The following is a 23,378-nucleotide window of genomic DNA, read 5'->3' as shown; positions in this document are numbered from 1 at the left end:
TTGATTATGGTAATGTTTAAGTTCCTATATTGATTTTCCACCTGTTTTTTTAAGTATGGTAAGGAGCCTGCTGGCATACACGTGACGGAATCGGGCGCGGTCGCGTGGAACTGGGCCTTGCCTCGATAGGGCAGGCGAGCAACCAACGTCCCATTAATAAAATCTCCGAGGACAGACGAACTAATGAGTTAAAAACTCTGCTTTAATTAATTAATGTATTCTCATTAATTCTTATTAAAGAGAGTCACGTTTAAAGCGCTAGATGAAATACCCTAACCTGATAGACGTACAGTGTTCGAGTGAAATTGTCTACAATACAGAGGCATACTATAATATAAAAATCAAATCCCCTTTACATTATGTAAAAACTGTTCGAGATCCCAGCGAGTCGCAAAACCTCTCCCGCTCTCAGTTATCATTGTTTAACGATGTACGAGTCAATAATGAACGTATTGAATTAGAAATATTGTGAAAACAAACCGTTTTAGTTCATTTTGATTTTGTTTGATCAGTTTAATTGGTGATGCAATGCGCGATCAATACCTGTCGCTAAGGTAACCACACAGGACGCTAGTGGTAATTTTTTTCGCTTGCTCAGAAGGTCCTTCACCTGTCGCTGCTCAGCGCGAGTAGTCGCCTCCCTCTCGTTCCAACCGGCTGCAAATCTTCATCGTTTGGAATATTTATCAGAGGTCTCCTTTTCATCCCCATGTCAACATGCTCCCTTGTTCATGGGGTGCCCCAAGGCCATATTTTCGGGTCGGCTGCGTGCTAAAGTCGAGATGTCTTGGGAGTCTCTAGGGGGCCGGTTTTCCTCCAATCAGAAAAGTGCTTTGAAATTAGCCAATCGCTAAATAAACACTCACTCACAACATACAGCGTGCAGACCCAGTAATAAGACGGATGACCTCTGGAATGGCGCGACATCATGGGCTCCCAGTCTAACTCATCCCAATTTTGGCGTTTGATCATGGATTCAGTGGGATATATGGCCAATTTGTTTGGAGTATTACACCCTTAGGAAGTAACAGCACCCGCACCAACGCGACGCTATTTTCATTCGGGGGAAAATATTCATCGTTTTGTGAAGTAGTGTTGCTTCGAATATTCTGACGTCTTGTTGCCTGGTTTCGCCTCACTCTCTCAACAGGACGGGTCTACGGCCAGCGCCATGTCGGATAGCCAGAGCATTAGCTCGGGGGCTTACACGACGAGACTGCTCGGGTATTGCCAAAGGGGAGAATGGGCAACGGTGGAGCAGACTATCCGGTCCCTGGATCGTGGAGATACCGAACTATCCACACCGGACGAAGTAAGTGTCCTCAAAAGATGGTCTGAGAATTTTTCCCACGTTCATGTCACGCACCAAGTTTTCTATTCATTCCGCTTTTGTTGGGGCTCTTTAATGCCCGCTCAAAGGTCGATCGCCGTGGTTACCGTTTGCTTCCCTTCGATTTCTAGGAGACTGGAATGACACCCTTGATGATAGCCGTCAAGGAGAACAAGCTGGTGGTCGCAGAAAGACTTCTGGAGCTCGGAGTTTCCATCAACGATCGGTCCAAGGTAAGGAAAAACTTAATCCCCCGCAGCCATGTTGTAACGTGAGCGTCAGACCGACAACGAAACTTGGTGGTATTTTCGTCATCAGCAGAACTCGATCTACGTGTGGGTGCTAAGGATCAAATCGCGAGGAAAGAAAATGTTCCGAAAACACCCCTCCTTTTGCTCGAGGCCTCTTCTAAGTAAAGGTGGTTAATGCACGCAGTCTGTTACATTGTAGAAATGAGTGATAATGTAAACCTCACAATCGCCAAGTGTGCTTTCGAACGCACTTCCTGCGGTATGTTGATATATTTGAGCACGCCTCTCCAAATCTCTCCATCGAAATCTGTGTTGAGTGAGCGTGGTAGTACGTCGTGTCAAATTTTAGGAATTCGTTTACAATTCTGCTCTGCTATTGTTCCATGAGTTTATCTTTCAAGCTGAAGTCTTTGTCAGCGGTGCGTAGTAGAGAAAGATTGTTAGAGTCGAATTACTTTTCGGACGTACGTGCACACGTTGTTATAATGCCGCTGCGAAAATATTTCAGTTTTACATCCTTCGGGCGGCCTCCCGTAGACACAAGCTGTTTTATTTTGCCAGTGAAAATTACTTGAATGTAAAACGTAATTGGAAATCATAGTAAAATTATAAAGCAATGTTATTTAAAGCCTAGACGTGCGCAGGTTTTGAGCGACTGTGCGTAATACAATTACTTGTTCGCTAATTGTCCCTTTTCTTATAGCTGCCCCGTCCAATGACCTCATGAAAAGACCAAAAATCGATACAATTGTTTTCCTCGCGAAAAGTGAAATTTCAGCGACGAACCAGAAACGTTTGCCGAAATCGATCTTTTTGCGACTTTTGTCAAAGTAGGTGTAATTGCTCTGTAAGTGGTGTTGACCAGCTACTGTCGTGGAGTGAAAAATTGATTTCGGTTGTGCGAAGTTTCCATGCCTAAACGTCCTTGCCCGTTTTTTTTTTTTTGAAATCAAGGCCTAATTCTGTCCCCTACACATATGTCATTCTGTGTATATTAAATTAAAAAGTAACACAAATTACAAGTATCTGCTCTGTTTTTACAATCACCGTCTGATTCCGAAATCGCTGGTTTTGAAAGCTTCACACACATTGCACTGTGATGGTTCCACCCACGTGAGTGAACGACAGTGCGTCGACAATCAGTGTCACCAAGGATGAACATGAATACGTGAAGACCTTCGTATTTAACCTGAAAGAGGATAATTCCCCATTGAACGGGGAGCTGGGTGATTGTCAGGAAAATTGTCATCTTTGCAAATGCCTACAATCACCACACAGCGGCGTCACAAGTGGTACTTATTCGTGTAATCACAATCAATAGCGATTGTCAATCCAAAAATAACACCGTAAGCAATAGCATTTTGCTGTGTATGTGTATTATGAAGTTGTCAGCCATGCGTTAAAAAAAAACAATATTGAATATTTTAAAACTGTTATTAATAGTCAAATGGATAGATCTCCGTTTGACTGCAATCACTGGAGTAATTGAACAACAGACAACTGAAGCAGATCTGACATGGCTGTCACCAGACTGCAGCTGAGTTTGTGTTGCCAAGGACAACACTCAGTAACTATGCAGGTTGAAATCATGCAAACGTTGCTCTGAGAGTCGGTTTAAAAACGCTAAACATTGAAGTGATATTTTGTGAATGAAATGATTAAAGTAGCAAATATTCTGGTATCAACTCCCCAAAACCAATGAAAAACCAAAATATGGAGGGGACAAAAAAAGGGAAAGATATTTTTCAATTTCTGTAATCAGAACCTGGCAACTACTAAAAAAATATTAACAGTTATGCAATTCAATTTAATATTCCTTTTTATCCCAAAACTTGGCAATTAAAAATAATTTCTAACTTTTTTCTAACAAGTCATAATTTTATGATTTACCAAAACAACTAAGTTAACATCCTAGGAATTGACGTGACACGAATGGCGTTCAGATCATGGGTAGCAGGATTTTTTATTCATTGCTGGGTAATAAATAAGACAGGCACATCAAAATAACTGTCAGTATTAATACTTGTGTGTAATATACCATGATGTAATTGAAGAGATTTCAATTTCATATTCTGATGATGTCTTGAGGTGCGACATCAAACGTGTTGCTGTTCTGGCTTTTTGGTTCTGTAATGGTTTTTGTAATCAGTAGTAGAATGCAAGATTTACAAATTGTACATGGTTTCCAAACCATCATGTGTTGTCAAAAAGTAAACCTATTTTAATCTTGTCCCCATAGTAACGGTTTTGTAATGGCATTTGTGTTAATTTCAAAATGTTTGTAATTGACACAAAATAGTTATACCCAAATGTTATAATTGTGATTTTGAAATTACATCTGACAATATTTTTACATTATGTTTTAGTTTTTCAAGTATAGTTACATGTACATAACCCAATGTTATCATTTTCGTGGTGTAAAAATACTCCAACTTATATAAACCGTGTGACTGACAGAGTGTCAAAATCCCCACTATGAGTTCTGTTAGTGACAGCACCAGTGTATGAGTCAAGTGATCTGACAAGGTCAGTAAAATATGAACTCGAATTTCAAACAAAGAAAACCCTTTTTGAAATTTTAGAACTAATTTCCATAATTCTCGTAAAGTGAAAAAAGCAACTGTTGTAACAGAGACGTGTTATCGTTACTCTGAAAAGAAATCCTGTGATTGATTTTTAAAACCGCGTCCATCAAAATTGAAAGCGAAGTGATCCTCAGGGATGGTATTTGAGTGTATGGGGCATTTGTATAGATGTGGTGAAAAGCCACACACAAACAGCGGGTGAACTCGCGTCTTTGCCGGGAGTTCCTCGTAAATGCACGGAGGGAATATTTTCCACTGTGTTGAGAGACTACGGAGTTAGTGATATCTGTCAATATAACTATCCGCAAATACCTCCCCCACAAAGCTTGACAAGACCATAGACCCCCCTCCACTGTCTATGACAAGACTAAGTGGCTGGCACACACAGACAGGGTGTCACCATGACAACAGATGCCACTGTCAGACATTTTTCTGCTACTTAATCCCCCTATCTAGGGTCAAGCTTGTGGGGGGTGTAATTGTTTGTTGTTAGAAATGCCAATATTTTAATGATTCTTGCTTAAGGGGTGCCTTTTTTGCTCACGTGTGAACACGTGAGCATATGTCGCAGCGATGTCTGTCTGTCTGTCTGTCTGTCTGTCTGTCTGTGTGTCTGTCTGTGTGTGGGTCCATTTTCTCAAAAAGGCTGAACGTATTTCAGTCAAATTTGGTAGACATCTTCAGAATTCAAATGGCTAGAACTGAAAAGGTTTTGGTGGGCGTGGCTTGGATATTAATGAAGTTATGAAAGTTTTAATTTTTCTGTTACACCGCGTATGACAAGTGAAAACAATCGACTGTTTGAGGGCGCTGTGAAAAGTGCTTGTCCAGGTTGGCTACAGCTGGATAGCTCTGGTTTCAACCACGGTCCCTCCGTGTTTCAACCTCGTATTGAACATTAAAAATATGATATTTTATTACTCATTCAACTCACTATTCAAGATAAAATATCGTTTAGCAAATTAGCTTTATCCTTGGTAATTGATTGTTTCCCTCGCTGCTCGATCGCCAGAAATGAGTACATACGTTCTTGCTAGCCCTGCGTACGTACGCAGTGTACGCTGTGCATTCCCTGTGTGCGTTCCTAACACACAGCGTACACTGCGTACGTACGCAGGGCTAGCGAGAGAGTTGCCGACATCGATGGTTATTTACGAAAAAAGAATAAAAGACTGGCATTTTTGAAGCGATCGAGTAGCTGAGGTAGGCAGGGATACAACTTGGGCCCAAGAACGCTGAATTTCGGCAGTAATTTGGCTTTTTACGTCAAGTCCAAAAATGGATTTGAAATCACCAACTCTACGTACGGGTCTTTGCAGGGCTGTGGTGAGCGGGGCTATTAGCTGTAGCGGAACACACAGCATCGTACGCAGGGCTAATACGTTCTCTACCTAGCCTCATGGCATGGAAGTGCTGATGAATAATAACTTTGGGTCAAAGGTATTGAAGTGTCCAATCAGGTTCGTGCACAGAGTCCAAGGCCATGACCTACTTCATGTACTTCTGCACTGTTTTGATTTTGCTTCGCCATGAAACGTATTTGTCATTGTCCATAGAAGTATGTTTGCTCTCCTTTGAGGTTGTTTGTGAAACAAATTCCGGGATAGGCCTTGGAATGCATACGATCGGCATCGCGGCAGTGCATGTAGCTAGCCCTACGAGTATGGCGAGAGTGTCCGGCTTTGGCTACGCCGCCTCCCACCTCCGGTAGGCAGCGTAGCCCCCGGCGTAGCCAAAGCCGGACACTGTCGCCATACTCGTAGGGCTATGCATGTAGCGTACCATGCTTGTGTAACTGCCGAGCTCAACGTGCATTCACGGTTGATACTCGTGTACAATCATGATGTGTTCAATTCTGATGAAGATTCATGTCTTACTTTTGCAGTCTTTTTTCCGTACGATAATCCCGACAATACGTGTTACTGTTAGACGAGGTGGCCATTTTATGATAAGTTTCAATACTGCACAGCTACATAGCGTCACTATCGTGTGATCGAGGTACAGCGTTGTTGAACGGGATACAGAAACTCTGCAGAGGGAGAAACGATCGTTGACATGAACAGTCAATGTACTTCAGCACGTAGTCCGCAGATAGCGGATCGAGAAAATAAACGGTGTCCCAGTAAATAACGGAATATTTATGTACATTAACTCGATATTAATCAAATTTCCAGCTCATCGCAAAAAAATGTATTGCAAAGATTAATTTGTCACTGACAAATACTGCACTGTATGGAAAAAACAGTCTGTAGAATAGTTCAAGTGGTATTACCCGAGACAAACACTTGTGTTGTCAATTTTGATTTCATTTCATAAACTTCATACTTCATCGAGTATCGTGTATTTCAGCCTTTGTGAAACCATTTTATTGATATTTTCAATTTTGTCTTGGCTTTGTTGTGGAACATGTTGAATCGTCTCCGTGGACATGTAGGCAAAAGTGTGACGGGGTCGAAGTGACTTGGGTACCTGGGGCCGACCAAAACCAGTGTGAATTACTGGGGTCAAAGCGGACAGCGGCCGGGATGACGTGTTCCCCAAGCGAGCTACCTTCAGAAGTCTGTTTCATCGCAAAAAACGTCAACTTTTAAAACCCGTCATTTATTTACTGATGTTATTCTCAGCATCACAAACATATACACCTCTGCTATGTATCACAGCAAATAGTTATATTTGAGCGCCCCGTAAATGGGATCCTCGTGTTTTTTGCGAACCCGGAAGTGTGTCTTGCTCAATGCATTTCCTACCCATAGCGAGGGAAACTGCCCGCGTTCCCATGCTCCCATGCACCCTTTTTCAATGCAAGTGCAACGCCATCTGTGCAAAATTTGTGGTGGTATGCTCCCGTGTTATGGAAAACCTCTCTTATTCTAACAATGACGTAGTTGACTTTGGACTTCGATTTCGTAAATGTGATGTCCATGCAGTGAGTTTGGGTTGGCGCGCTTATAATGCAATCTTCGCCCGCCTGCGGTCCGATATCCCGCATTTATTAGCGATATTTATCTGTTTTGACTTGACCAAAGTTGGCAAAACTTGCTATGTACATTAAAGATACTATGATACAAGATTATTGAAAGTCATTTGACATTTTTTTCAGCCAATTCCCAATATGCATATTTAATGAACCTTCCAAATTAGGGATATATACTGGCATTTACTTGATAAAATTTGGCGAAACATGCTGTGTACATTGATCATTATACCAGGTTATAACAGTATGAAAGTCATTTTGCATTTTCATGTCAGCTAATTCATAATTTGCATAAATAGCTAACAAGCTTTCACGGTTTGGCATATAGAGCTTGAAGGACTTGACCAAGGTAATTACACATGCTATATTGTGATACAATGACAGTACTCAAAGAAATTAATTATTTTTATTTCAGCTAATTACATATTTGAATACTTAATGACCTTTAGAATTGATGTGGTGAAATTCATTGTGTTGATCATAACACTTTAAATGTAGCAAAGCATGTAGCAAAGGTTCAAACTTGCACATAAATGCAATATATAATGAAACACGTGAGCATTTTCAGTTCATATCTGGTTGTAAGAGGTGAATGAGAAGTAAGATACACTTGATAAAATCATCAAATAGCTAGGATTTTTTTAACACTTTGCACCGGTATTTAGATGGTAGATGTCACTTCACTCCCCTTTCAAAAACATTGAATTTTATTTGACGAGACAACCGTAATAAAATTAACAAAGAGCCTTGACATTCTGATATTTGGCTCCATGTTTGTCATCACGTCAGTGAGTGTGTAATCTAGGGACAAACCATTTAGATATCGGGGAGTGGGGAGGGGGGTAATCGGGATGCTGAAATAAAGTTTTTTAACATTCCAAAGTATGCAAATTACTTTTTTATTTTATGCAACATATATATTTTTTTCAAAATTTACACGTTTCTTGGCTGCGATTCATGTGAACATTTTTTGAAAAATCTGTGTATGGGTAAAACATTTTCTTAGCAAATTTTATCTGATCAAAAATGAAATCTCATCAATTAATTATTGAATCTGCATATAAAATAAAATTTATGAATATTTTAATGTCTCAATGTAGCTTGCATGTATAGGTGCAGATATTGTTTGAAACAATTAAAGGATCAAACCTATAAATATTTTGCTGAAAAATCTCAAGATTTTTGGGAAAAAATCCAGACTTTCCAATGTTGTGTAACATGTGTATTAGTATTTGAAGCTTCCTGAGGAAGGTTCTTAAAAAAAAAGTCACAGTACGTTTATTAGACTGTCGACAGCCACTTGTGCCATTTTGGTCGGTCACTGCAGCTCAAACATTCCTTGTGCCTTGGGGTCTTTGTTGTAGGGAAAAGCATATTTATCAGCATTTGCTACTGTGGCTATGTCGGTATTTTAGGCAAAGAAGGCATGATTGCGGAACTGTCAACAGGCTGTATGTCTATCAAGGGATACACATGTTTGGGGGAACCCTACATTCCTTAGTAGGTCAAAACACTTTCTGAAATTTATAAAAACAGAGACAGTGTTTGTGTAGTAGAAATATAGCAAGTTTAAGTTTACTAGATAATGTTATGAGAGAGAGAGAGAGAGAGAGAGAGAGAGAGAGAGAGAGAGAGAGAGAGAGAGAGAGAGAGAGAGAGAGTGTTGACATAAAACACTCTTTCATAGAGCTCTGGAGCTCAGTATAAGGCCTATCATTTTAACCCAATAAACAAAGCAAACAAATTTTATAATACAGTGGATACAGTCCTTTGAAGTGGCTCTCAACAAGGTCACCAAGAGGATTTTCTGTGAACCAGCACAGATTGTGAGTACAATAAATCCATTTAAATCGTGTCCAAACCCATTCAGACAGAAAAGTTTGGTTTGTACCGGTGTATTTGTCGGCTTGCAGAGGCATGTCACGTGGCTGTGTCATTTGTATGGAGGGATTTCGTGAGCATTTAGTGATCAGTATTGCCAAGTACGTGATACTGGTGACAAGGAATGGGTTTTCAACACAAGAAACAGTGCCCAGAAGTGTGTGAAAGGGAATGCAGATGTGGGGCTGTGGATATTATAAAAGGCAAACTGAGAAACTCATGATTTCGTTTTAGAGGGAGGGGGTTTAACTCAATTGAAATTATGGTGCAAAAATTCGTACTATTCAGCGTGTTCATTTTTAGCCGGATGCCGGTCAAATTGACCGGCTACTTTCGTATTTCGGCCGGCTACTTTTCAGCACTGTTTCGCTCTCTTGCCCGGAAATTCTGGTTTTGATAACAATATTCTGATTTTTTTGGTGGTCTTGCAAGCCGGAGATAATATTTCAGAAGTGTCGATGTGGCTATATCATGTAGTCTAGCAATTTACGCGGTGAACTTGTTGCTATCACTGTAGTACCGCGATCAGCGAACGTGTTGTACTCATACTGGGCCGCTCTCGAGGTACGTCAACCTTGCTTGCCAGATCACGGGCCGAATTATTCCGACGTTACATCGGGTATAGCCGAAAATTGGACTAACATACAATTACGTTTTGCCCGCGAATAGCCGACCATTTCCGAATGAAGCCGACTTTTGTTTCTCAAACGCGGAAGAGAAAGTCGACGCTTGAGAGCTTTGGTTTTCTACGTAAGAGTAGGGCCTTGTCTGATGGGCTTGGTACGTTTTTGATCAAATCTAAGGCGACCAAAAGTTACTAAGTCTCATTTTTCATACTTTGAAACGCCATGTCAATCCATCCATAGTCAATCACGATGCCAATAATCCAATATTCAAGTCGATCGACATCGCGTTTTGTGGAGGGGCCGTGTTTGTGTGCATCGCAGAAGAGAAAGTCGACGATTGAAAACTTTGATTTTCTGCGTAAGAGTAGGACTTTGTCTGTTGGTTTTGGGAGGTTTAGATCAAATCTAAATAAACAAAAAGTTACTTGGTCTCACTTTTCGTACTTTTGAAACGCTACGTCGATCAGTGTCAAATTTCAGGTCGACCGATATCGAGTTGTGTGTATACTGTGTGACTGCCGGTGCTTTGTACACACATGGTGTAGTACAGGCTGCCGTTCGGTGTCGTTAGTTTGAGGTTTTATCAAACATGAACACAGAAATTTAGTTCTCTTTTTCAATTATATTCAACATCACCAAAAAATCCATAATCAGCTCGCGGATTTGTTTTATTGTGAAATTATTACAGTGAATTAAAATCACTGAAAATTGTGTTCCTATAATTCATTGAATTGAATAAACTGTTTGATTTTACTGTATCTTCAATCAAGTTTATTTAAATCAGTAAAAAAATTTGTACAGCCAGGCTGGTCAGGATTCTAGCGGATCGTTTTCTGGGTTGTGAAACCCCTATTCTATGATGTATTTCAAAATGTTTGTTCAAGTCATGAGCTAAACATACTTCTACACAACAGTCTGGTGAAATTTTGCTATTATCCTTGTCATTGACAACTGAATTCAGTTGACAGGCCCAAGTGATCAAATTAATTTTTCTGACATTTTTTAAAAACTTTATCCCTTGAAAACATGTTGTAATTGACAATGGTAATGATTATTCTGTGTGGTGAAATAATCTTTAATACTGTACAAGAATGCATAAAATTACTCCAAAATGTCTTCAAAATTTAAAAATTTCTTGCCCACAGAGACGGGGGACCCCGTCCCTGAAACCCTCCCCCTGTGTGTATGTTGGAATAGTCTTTTATACACTGTATAAGAATGCATGACATTGCTCAGAAATGTCTTCAATTTAAAAAAAATACTTAAACACCCCCCTCCCCCCAGGGAACCTGGTTGCACACAGAAGCTAACCGCCTACTTTTCTGAATTTTCCGCCTACTTCAAAAATTTTTGAGAACCCTGCTATTAGTACTAAATTACCACCAACTGTACTTTCCTGTGGAAACTGTATAGACCTGGTGCTCAGTCACTTCAGTTATTTTTAGAAACCTTGAAGTTGAAGCAGTTAAAACGTATCTGTTTATTTGTCCGGAACAGGAATATTCAAATCGTAATAGGGTGTGGCATTGATGCACATCATAGACTTTCATTTCGCAGAAAAGAAGGGAATCAAGATGAAATGCCATAAGTTTTGTTAGCCATGTCTGTGATTTAATCAGGCATGGTCCCTAACTCATAGAATACTGTTTTGTAGTCTGGAGTAAGATTCTGTATGTATGTCATGGTTGTCAGACACTGGGTTTGCTATTTCTGACAGGGATAAGCGGTAACAAATTTATGTCTGTTGCATGACCCAGTCATCCAGCAACTGATTTCTGCAGACAGTCTTTTCAACACAATGCTATTTCAGTACCAGTTCCAGCAGATTTGCAGTTCTCTGCGTTGTTTCTGTAAAACGGTTTTTGGTACAGACATGCCTTGGATCATTAGGAGACTAAATTCAAGACCTACATGTAATTATATTGTGTTGACTGAGAGGTGGTCACATGTGTACCTATCGTATGCCCTTAAAATTGACCAATGTCAGTTTGTTTGATTCATGAGTCGAAATATAAGTATACCTAAATATACCGATCAACATCATCATCAACCCCATATACAGTACCCACCCCCCTCTCTCTCTCTTTCTTTCTCTCTCTCTCTCTCTCTCTCTCTCTCTCTCTTTCTCTCTCTCATTCTGTATATATATGTATATATATATATATATATATATATATATTCTCTTTATATAATATATATTTTTATATAGATATATTAATATATATATATATATATATATATATATATATATATATATATATATATATATATATATAATATATATATATATATATATATATAACACTCCGGTAACCTGACTTTTGAATCCAATAAATTTTTTTACTGTGTTACCATGAAGCCTTAATAAAATCGCTGATATTTTGCCTTGTAGAAAAAGTTAAAAGTTAAGATAAAGCTGTTTATTTACTTGGATTACAAACCAGTTGGCAATGTCAATATTTGATTATTACACGAAATAAATACAGCCAAACTTTTAAGCAATTCATAGTTTATACACCTACATCCTGTTGACGTTCAAAATGCAGCAGGCGAGAATTTCCAGTTTCAAAGTAGCCGAGCCTCAAACAGATGATGCATTTGTATGTTCGTATAATGGATGGTGTTGAGTTCATTGTATCAATAGTGAACTCAATGAAATGACAAATGTGTCTCATTTGGCGCATATAGTTGATGTTGGTATTACAACATTCACACTCAGTGCTAAGCTGACGTTATATTTCATACATTGTATATTTCAGTATGATGTATTGCCAAAAAACCTCATTACGTCATTTTGGGATTTTTTCACACTTTATAGTTACTGAGAGAATCCTTTTACTCTGATAAAAATGAAATGACATGAAAGACTCAATTCTGTAGCTATAATGTCTGATAAAATATTTTTTGTTCTGTAAAATACGTATATTACTAATTCTTCTAGGTAAAGTTCAATGCAATACAAAGTATATACGCTGTGATAACATAACATCCCATGTACAGTATGTGCAATTATATTGCGGACAAATGAAATCTAGTATGGACCAAATTTCAGATGTCCACAAGATGGCATATTGCCGTACACATGTTCAGGTATATTGACAAGTTGAGTAGTAGGTATTTCAACATGTTTTGGAAACAAAATAAGACATTTTATTTTATAAACAAATCAATATTGGAAGATACACCGAACATTAAGCTAGCAAAGGCCATTTTAAGGGGGGGGGGGAGTCATCCTGTCTATGGCTGTGCATATGGGACTCATCATATAGGGGGGTATGTCGCATAGTACACAATATATCCTACTTCTCATGTGCGTATCTGAAACTTTTAAATGGCTGCTGTACTGAATCTTTTGATTGCAGCCGGAGCAGCTTTATACAGGTACATTGGTATTAACAAAGGGATTCAGCCAACGTACGTTTACTTGGCAAAGAGTCTTGCAGTGAATAGAAAACTACATTACTGATGAACTATAAAAATGCATCAAAATGCTGAATTTGCATCACATTTGCTCTACGTTCATTACTCATTTCTGGGAAGGAGCCATGTTTATCAACAAAATACAGGACAACCCCTACCTGGAATGGTGCAGTACGTGGAAATTCTCTGTAATCGCTATACTATGCAATTCATGCCTTCAGTTATAAAGATAAACCCTGTATCTCGCAGTTCAAGATGACAAAATTGATGGCTTCAAAAAATTGTGTGAGAAAATGTGAATAACATATGACTTAATTAAATGTGGGTCATTAATAATTATAAAGTTACACATGTCCAGGGGGCGTCATCTCAGGTATTGCGTTACTTATTGAATGAATTTCATGTATTTTCTGTGATAGAGCAATTACGATAAGCTTTACAGTGTGACCGACATAGTGTTTTGGTCCAGCAATTCGCACGTAGTCAGTTAGTGTCTTGCCATACTGCACGCATGTATCACCATCAACAGCACGTAGTACGCAAAGACATTACAAAATGTGAATCTAACGAAATGGAAGAAACCATTTTGTATGCATGTGTAGGGGTGTGTGAGTACACATTTTATGGATCTAGCTTACTAAGGAATTTGATGAATACCTGGAAGCACCTGCACAGATGAGTTCTGTTATCTCCTCTGACGAAGTTAAGTAATTTATGCGTAGAGAAACCCATAATTTTAAAAGACAGGCCTCTTATGGTAACCTCTGATATATCGTAACCTGGGTAAAGACTTCCTATGTTCTTGAAGTATAAGCCTCCCTCATACAGTAGGTACTTAAACAGCCTGTATGTTTGGCTGGATAAATTGAGCCAATCAATGAATCAATCAATCAGTTAATTGTTAAGATAAGCTTATTGATTAGATATAGTGCAGCCAACTGCATGTAAATATCAAACTATCCATGTATGTTTAGCAGAAGAGATTTGATTAAATCATTTAACGAAAATTCAATGATATCAGTGCATGCACGGACAATTTACTTTGTCTTTAATTAATACATGCAACAATCATACAACATAGATAAGTGAAGGGTCATTTGGTCAGCCATTGCCATCTGCTGCAAAATTCCGCTAATCTCCGCAAGACAGGCAAGTATACATGTTGGTGAACAGAAAGTGACGTGAGACTTTGAAAGTATGAAAGCAAAAAATGAAGACAAAATATTAAAACAACGTGATCTCGTTTGTTTTAATGATTCAAACTCTCTGTCTGTGTCTTTCCATTTGTTTTCATGGAAACTGTGATTCTTGCGTTGGTCTCATGTCACTTTCAGTTTATACCTACACCATGCAGGCTTTCCATTCTCACTGAAATTAGAAAGTATGGTGTTGCCAGCAGCGTCTGTCGCTTAGCAACAGGCTCAGAAAGGGATGATGTATTGCGTTGAATTTTTTCCAACGGTGATTTATGATCCCCGTAAGTACACCGATCAAAACAGAAAAGTTTGTGACATCAATCCCCACCTCCTTAAAGTGACAGTTTTAAACGTTTTACACGTCCACAGAATCAAATACAGTGAAAGTGTGTAGAGACAACCTTCATTGTTGTACTTTTAGTTTGAAGTTTTTCGTAAATGCCCCAGTAGCTGCAACTGTCTCTGCAACTTCAAGTTGCAACTGAAAAAAAAAAAAAAAAAAAAAAAAAAAAAAAAAAAAAAAAAAATATATATATATATATATATATATATATATATAATATATATATATATATATATATATATATATATATATATATATATATATATATATATATATATATATATATGAGCCCTCCTCTACTGTCAATGGTTTCATCGAGTAAATCCAGCACCAAGGATTGGAATATCAATATTTGGCTCTAGATAGCGAAAAATCCAAAACTTCTCTGTTAAGATTTTGATGGTATGTTTTGTGTAAGTAAATGCAAAAAGATACAGCTAATGGGGCTTTAAGATTCTCAGGTTCTTTGAGTCAGGGTGATTTGGTGTTGAACTTTGATAGGTGTTTATTTAGCTCTAAAATAAGGGGCCGTCGATAATAAAAGCTGACGCACGACAAACGTAATTCTTTTGTTTAGGGGGGACGGGGTAAAAGCTCATTTCGTTTTGTGTGCGTCAAAATCGCATACGGATTTTCTATTGTTTTCGAAGTGCGACTTTGCAGCGAGAATACAAAACTACCTTCACGTTCATTGAGAACAGAATGACCACAAAATACGGAGAAAGAAAAGACAACGAAAAGACATGAATGTGAAATAAAAACTTGTATCCTTTTTTAACTTGAAACATGTATGTGAAACATTTTCCTACGTGCGAAATACATTAAAATGTTCTGTCTTAAAAAGTGAAACGCGTAGAGTGGAGGTTTATTAATTAATGTGCCCTTCCGGTATTTTTTCATGGGTGTGCAGATCGGAGAGGTGCGTGTGGGTTTGTCAGAAACGGCATCATAATACGAAATTGATTTCGCATAAGAACTTTCGTTTTGAGGGGGGAGGGAGGGGGTTTCAAGTAAAACGAAGGAATTGCGTTTCTTGTGGGCCAGCTTTTATTATTGACGGCCCCTAAGTCACATGATTTGAACAAGTTTAGTGTAATTACAATGCGGTGGAAAGTATTTTATTAGCGTGTTTACACTGAGTATGGCATAACTAAAGTTATAATTGTAATTCTCATCCAAATATGAAACTTAAAAGACTAGAAGTATTATGATTGAAAAGAAAGACAAAATATATATGTAGATTTCTTTGACCTTTCACCTCTGTACAATTATCCCATAATAGTTTCCATCATGTTGACTGTTCTGAAAGCAGACACCTAGAAAAATTGGAATCCCCATGCATCTAGTACACACTTATGTGAAATGGTCCATGTAGAAATACATATGTACTAGGTATTTGATAATGTTTGGAAATCAAACACACCACAAGTTTAGAATTAATAACAAGCAAGACACAGGTAATGCAAAACAGTTGAAATTCACAGTAAACACAAAACTGCATAAACAGCATCTTGAATGATAACATCAGAACAGAAAATAATCTCAGATTATAAAGAGAAGATGTCAAAAAGTGAAGTATACATTGTACAAGTTCAAGGATACCTTTTATGTTTGTGGCATCTTATCAATGCCTGAGTTTATCAATGTTAGACTTTGTATTACTGTACAGTGAGATCCTGATTTCCGTAGAAAGAAAGTGAAAGTCCTTGTGAAAGCTGAAGTGAGTACGTTTGTCCGACATTTCGTTCAGGCCTCAATTCGTACGTAAATCAAATTTGTTCCTTGATGGGAATAAACTATGTGCCATTCATGGCACATCACAGTTTGTTGGATGTTACCTTCAACTGTTGACATGTTCATCTGCATTGTTTGATGTCCATAGAAAGGCCAAGTAAGCCCTAGTAGCCCAAATTTCATACTATTTCTACCTAGATTGCAAATTTACAAACTGACAGAATTTGTTGGAATGAAATTCAGCCATGAATGTGTTTTAACGATTGCATCTGTTTCCTCATAAGTAGCACGCAGTATATCTGCAGATTCTATCAAGGGACGTTTTCACAGAGAAAATGTTTCTTGTACATTGTATTCACTCACTGATTCCTGTTGGAGTGTGGCATTGACCTTGATATATGCAGGTAGAACATGCCTTGAAACTGAAAGAGACAACCATTCTCTTTCAATGTCAAGGATAGAAATTGGGGAATCCATACAAATGTCAGTACAAATTACCTTAAATTTACATATTTTGAATAACTTCAAAATGTGTCAACTCTATGGGGAAAAAGTGAAATTTTTGATTTTCATCAAAACAGGAGTGTGAAAACTGTCTGTATTCCACAAATATTAGTTCAAATTACCAAAAATTTACTAATATTCAAACTTTAGAATCTGTGAACTCTATAGGGAAAAGTACATTTTTGATTTTCATCAAAACAGACTGAGAAAACTGTCTGTACTCCACAAACTTCAAAATGAGGCCATACAAGCTATAGATCAGAAACGTGTTGTCGTAAAATTTGAGTCAGAATATCTGCCCTTTAGGCGCATACTAGCATACTGCCTCTGAACAAATGGAACCTTAGCTGTGTAATGAAATCTCTGTGGTCTATGAAGTGAGTCGGAGTACTTCGATCTGGTCAAGAGAGTTTTGCTGAAGTAGACTTCAGTTGATTGATGTTGTCTTGTGCCAGCTGAATTATACAAACATGTGTCAGTTTTTGACTTTTATGGCTGATAGGAGAGTGGAGGAACAGGTGATGATGTCACGGTGGCTGCTGGTCTCTGATTGGCTGAATATTCCATATGCAAATGAACTCCATACATTTCTGCTTTTCTGTGCAAAGTACTTGTGGATGTCTGAATAACATTTTGAGTGAACTTTATTTTCAAATTTAAAGAAACAGGATTGTGTGTATGCAAGTCGATATTTTATAGAGCCAGTGTTTGGAAAATTTAGTGACAGATTTTAGACATTTGCTGACCAGATATTTGTCTTTAAAGAGCAATTTTGCTGACAATAAAAATATTCTGTCATTTGTCATTCATTTGATGTAAATCCATTGTTGTTCTAGTTGGGTACATTCTGCCTCGAGGACAGATATTCGTAGGCTCAAATTTTTCCGATACTTTTCTTGTCTACTGCTTATGGGGGCTCACTTTAAAGCCCTTGGGGTAAGAAAATTTTATTTTCCCCATATAGTTAACACAGGGATGGCGCCTGTTTTGAACATGTCAAATATCAGTAAATGTTTGGTAGTTTGTTTCTCAGAGGACCAAACCTTGCACCGTGACCCCCAGTTTTTATTCTTTATTGTGAAAGAGAATGGTTTAAAGTTTTTTTGAGGAAATTTAAAGCAAAAGTTTAAGTCTTTCACTTTTGAGATGCATAGTTCCTTAAAGAGAACTGACTCCTGACAGCTCACACCAGACATCCAGCGTAATGTGTGTACAAGGTTGATGTGTGCCAGCCCTGTGATAAGAGCCTCAAGTACTGAGATTAGCTTTACTTGAAATGGACCAACTGGGTGATGGATACTTACCTCCAGCAGACTGGGACATATTTCTCGTAATTACACATCCGTGGTAGAAGCTGTAGTCTTCTCCGGCTCTGCCAGACAGACGGTCTAGAGCCAGAGTGGGTCAAGTTTCATTTGTTTTCCTGGATTCTGGGAGTAGTAAGTCAGCTTGCTTCACGGTCAAACATTTGACCATGAAGAAAAATTTGTCAACACAGGATTTCGTTCGTGAATTTTTGTTCTACTATGTAATTTTCACTCACACGAGTTCTTGTGAATTGCAAATTGAAGAAAACCTGTGACAGAGCAGTATTTGTGCCCTTGGCTGCTGTTTGCACACTTGAACTCTAGGCCACATCCTCCTTGGGGCAGAAATTTGTTCATGTCTAAGGGTACTGTGATCACCTCTCATATCAAGTCCAAGTTGTCATTAAAGGGCCAGTAGCTGTAACTTTTGATGAATATTTCACTAATTTTGTCTTCAATGTCAACTACAGTTTCTTTTTCTACTCCCCATCAGACATATCGAGACGCACAGTATTCAACCAGTCAACTCAGCCTGTACATGTGTAGACTGCATTGTTATTGTTGACAAGTGAATTCTGGTCTGGGCTGGAATTCAAATGTAAACAATAACAGTGCATTTTAAAGTACTTTTATAGATGTGTTAATTGAAAACTTAGAGAGGAAGTACACATTTCAACATTGGTTGGGAAGTAGAATGAGAGCTTGGAAATAAATAATACAAAACAAATATAGCTGAGCGTTTAGTACGTACGTTGCTTATCAAGATTTTGACAGTGAAATAGCATAGAAATAGACCAAGGTACAGAAACAATTGAAGATGTGATTGCTCTATTTAGACGGCCTGTGACAGGTTTACTGAGACATTGTGCTTGAAGCTAGTTGTTTTCTGATGAAACTCTTTAATAGCCATGACATTCAAAGTATTGATGAAGGAATTAAGGGAAAGAAATAGAGATTTTTAAGTGCAGTGTTGTGTTACCGTACACATCAGTTCAGCTGGGTCTATGGTCAACTCAAAATTTCAACATCATTAAGCATTGTACACATGTCAAAATGATTTGTGAGATGTGTCTACAGAATTCAAAAGCTGTCAAAACCCTATCTATCATCTCAAATCTCCTGTTACTGAATTCTGACAACTCTTGTCGAGTGCTCGTCTCGGCGTTCAGAGAGATTCCTGGGAATCTGTTTGACACTTGAATGTATTCATGCATGAAAGGTCCACTTTGTAGAAAAACCTGAGGTGATGGGGTCTGTTTTTGTAGCTTTTCCGAGAAGACAAATTCAACCGGAAATTCAACAGATCCGCTGCCCCACGCCTAATTGTGTTTTCTAGCCGAGAAATATGATTTTCATGAGATTAATGAGGAGTATTGTCCTGCGAGCTGTGTTTTTGTCTGAACGTGCCGTTTCATATGCAACGCACACATACAGTATATGTACAATGTGCAGAATGTATTTGGTTAATGTACACAACATGGGCAACCCTGCCATTAGTAAACTAATTATTACTCCATTTGGTTGTATGGAATTACGATGAACCGATGGACTGTCTTTAAAATTGATTGCTTTTGATTTGTTCCGCTATTCTGATACAGTTACCAGAGTTGTAATGGATCTTGTGAATTTATATGTCAGACTCAGATATGGCAAGTTAGTGATTCTAATATGCTAACAGCTCTACTTCCCGTGAGTGTGGTGCATGTCAGTTAACCCAGACCCCAATACTGTTTGCCTGTATAGGGTTTACCAGTAACTATACATATATATATATAATATATATATATATAATATATATATATATATATATATATATATATATATATATATATATATATATATATATATATATATATATATATATATATATATATATATATATGTATATATATATATATATATATATATATATATATATATATATATATATATATATATATACACACACACACAAAAAGCTGTTTTTTTCAGAGCACACACTCTTTAAAAACTCTAAATGAAAAGGACCGTGAATAGTGAAAACAAATGCACAACCAACAAAACTCACTGAGTTAACCTCAAATCCTGTTTGGAGGCTCCCCTGAACAAAATCTTTGAAGTGTGAAACCCAACATTGACAATACTGTTTGAACTTACCCCCATCCCAAAACACCATAAATTGCAGAAAAAGGTTTTTGGATAAAGTTAAAAACCACGATATGTTTTTTGAACAAAAAACCGCTTTCAGAACAAAATCTGCAATTTGATTTGATTTGCATATGCATGATTTCATCATTGAAATTGCAAAAAAACCCCTAAATGTAATGGGTATTATATGTTATTCACATTTTCCACAGCTTCTAACCCAAGATTCAATGTATAATGAAGTGATGTCCGTACAGAACTCTTTCTTTACACCCCGATGACTGTCATTATGCAACAGACAGACTGTGAGGAAGAACAGAACGTATATAACTTTATCATGATAAAAGATTGAAATTCTTATACATTTGTATTTTGCCATTGAAATTAAGGCAGTAATATAGAAAAGAAACATTGTCTGATCATTTTGCCGTGAACCAAAGAAAACTGTAAAAAAATCAGAAAGTGGTACCAAGAAATACAAGGCTATGAATTGAAGGACAGATCCAAATCTCCCTAACAGCGAAATTCCTCACAATTTCTCTCAGTACCAAAATTGCTAGTGGGTAAACTGTATTCATTCACTAAGGAGTAGGAACAGACAGACAGAGAAAAAAAAAAGATGTGAGTTGAATCACTGGGGATAATGAAGTTAAAAGCAGCAATTGAGGTGAAATTAGGAGCCATATTGATGCTATTAGCATTTGTCTGCCTCTATTTTCAGTAAGTGGGTTTTGGAAAGCATAGAAGTGATACGGTGTAATAAGGAAAAGATGTGTATGATGAGTCATCCTGTTGAACTGATAGTATTCACTGTTGGAAGTGAAAGCTTTGAAAAAAGGGAGGGAAAACTAAACTTTTAAGACCAAACTATGTCCCCAAGTGGGAATATTCCACCTTACGGGAAAAGGGCCGGACACACTTCGGGTGCACCACCCACACCAACCACCAACTACCAACCACCACCACCAACCACCAACCACCCAACCACCAACCACCCAACACCAACCACCAACACCAACCACCAACACCAACCACCACCACCAACCACCACACCAACCACCAACACCAACCACCAACACCAACCACCACCAACCACCCAACACAAACCACCAACCAGTTTCCTACATCATTATCACACCTGGTTTTAAAATATTGATCTCAGTAGAATATTACATCCAGTAAAATGACTTCCTTTAGAAAAATTATTTGTCATATCTCAAAGAGTTCGCATTATGGGAAGCAAGCATATCACTGTATTCGAACACTATTAGTTTGTATTTTGCAGTCTTTTGTCGAAGTGATGAGATGAAATTTGATTTAACTTTCATCTAATTTGCATAACAAAAGAGCATTTTCATAGCTGAAGGTTGCTAAATTTTTATGGTCATGGATACTGTGGTTATTAATACACATTGTGATGTTTGCTTAAAAAATTCAGCCCAGCAATGGTCACGGTAGTTGCCATAGCAACTGAGCAACAAGTCAAAATTTTTGGCTGCCTTTGTGCGGTAGTGCGTTTCCGCTCCGTTAATTGCAAGGTTGTGTCCCATTTCTTTCTGAAACGGCCAGCCGAAAAAGAAATTTCTGCCTAATGGATTTTACAATAATGATTTCCACGGAAAAGAAATTGCGAATGTGGATAGAGCGAGAGTGTATCATTTAGTGTTGTAAATCAGTATTTTTTTATCCGACAAAAATGTCACCAGCTGAGTGGAGAGTGAGTTAGTATATTGATTGTCAGCGGTAAATAGATTTCAAATTAACAAAAAGTAGAGTCAAGCCAAAGCCGAGATTCCAAAATGTAACTGTGAATTGGTCGTAGTGTGAAAAGAAACTGTGAATAGTAAATCATAATTAAGTAATTATTCAGCCTTCTTTGATGGTGTGAGTAGTTTGGATGTTAATTTATGGGTTTGACTCTCACAAATCACCAGGTTACACTTTTTTCTTGATGTGGATTGTGAGTGTAGTTGTGTTTCACTTCACGCACTTCACCAAATAGAAAACTGCATGTAGTATCGATATCAGTTTGGCTGTACATGGTAATTTCAAAACTTGAAGACGTAAAACTCTCCCTCAAAACTTGTGTAAAGAAACTTTAAAACCATGTTCTTTCAAAATCAAAAATGAAAAGTAGGGTCCCTATGCATATTTTAATACTAGAGAAAGAAAATGGCCTGAAATTTGCCTATATTTAATGTTCAAAATGGCTACTCTTACAGTAACTCTATGGGGGAAAATTAAACTTTCGATTTTCTCAAAATCAAGACAGTAAATACTTTGTTTATTCAAAGAGCATGAAAACAAGTCCACACAAGCAGCATAAAAACTAAATATTTAACAAATTAACCCTTTGAGTGCTGTAATTTTTCCCGCCAAAATTTTAGTGCAACATTTTAGCAATTTTTATGAATTTTTCTGTAATTTTTTTTTTATAATTTTGGACCAAGTGGACATCAAATTTCATAGATGTAACACAGTTTTTTTTTGCAAAATTTTGGCAAAATCTAAGAAAATTGACTAGGCTTGTATATTTTATTAACAGAAACTAACCTTGGCACTCAAAGGGTTAAAAAGTCTGAATATTTGTCCCAGAGGCGTATTCTACCTTGAACACATTTACATTGAATTCAGTTCATAGATACTTTGAGGCACAGGTAGAGGCTATGCTTTGTAAATTGTTATGTTTGTTCAACAGTCAATCCTGATAGTTCTAAACGTTGAGGTTTTAGTCGGTCCGTTCAACAGGTTCTGACGTCATTCGTGGTCACAAAATGTCAATCCAATATGGAGTCCCCTGTTAGAACACGGATGTCTGTTTCCTAGGAAACAAGCTAGGGTTACTCACTGTTTGCTTAAAACTTTCATCGTCTATTAGTGTGTTTGCCTGACACTAATGATACTGCATTTAAAAATGAAATGGCATCGTGGTAATGAGAAAATTAAGAAATATTATTGCGAGAAACACACATGATATTTAAAAGTATAAATCATCATCAAATGTTTTGTTCATGGGCATTGTATCACATGGAAAGTATATTAAGGAACATTCATCACTGTGCGGATTGGATGGAGGTTATATCAATAAATATCAAAACTGACT

The 23,378-nt window shown here is 37.7% G+C and overlaps 1 protein-coding gene across 4 annotated transcripts in view; it reads left to right on the top strand.

Annotated features, from left to right (window-relative positions):
• The window catches only part of LOC139133216 (serine/threonine-protein phosphatase 6 regulatory ankyrin repeat subunit B-like), a 160,550-nt gene that overhangs the window by 76,817 nt on the left and 60,355 nt on the right, over positions 1-23,378 (top strand). For 3 of the 4 annotated variants that reach the window (XM_070699688.1, XM_070699687.1, XM_070699689.1), the window contains exons 2-3: positions 1,151-1,312; positions 1,462-1,563. In XM_070699688.1, the coding sequence (XP_070555789.1) occupies positions 1,151-1,312; positions 1,462-1,563 (264 nt within the window). Of the gene's footprint in view, positions 1-881; positions 1,313-1,461; positions 1,564-23,378 lie in introns of those variants that run through there. The other variant, XM_070699690.1, reaches the window with a different exon arrangement.

Source organism: Ptychodera flava, chromosome 5 (assembly GCF_041260155.1).
Source record: "Ptychodera flava strain L36383 chromosome 5, AS_Pfla_20210202, whole genome shotgun sequence".
Lineage (NCBI taxonomy): Eukaryota > Metazoa > Hemichordata > Enteropneusta > Ptychoderidae > Ptychodera > Ptychodera flava.
This window is presented reverse-complemented; position numbering and strand designations above follow the sequence as displayed.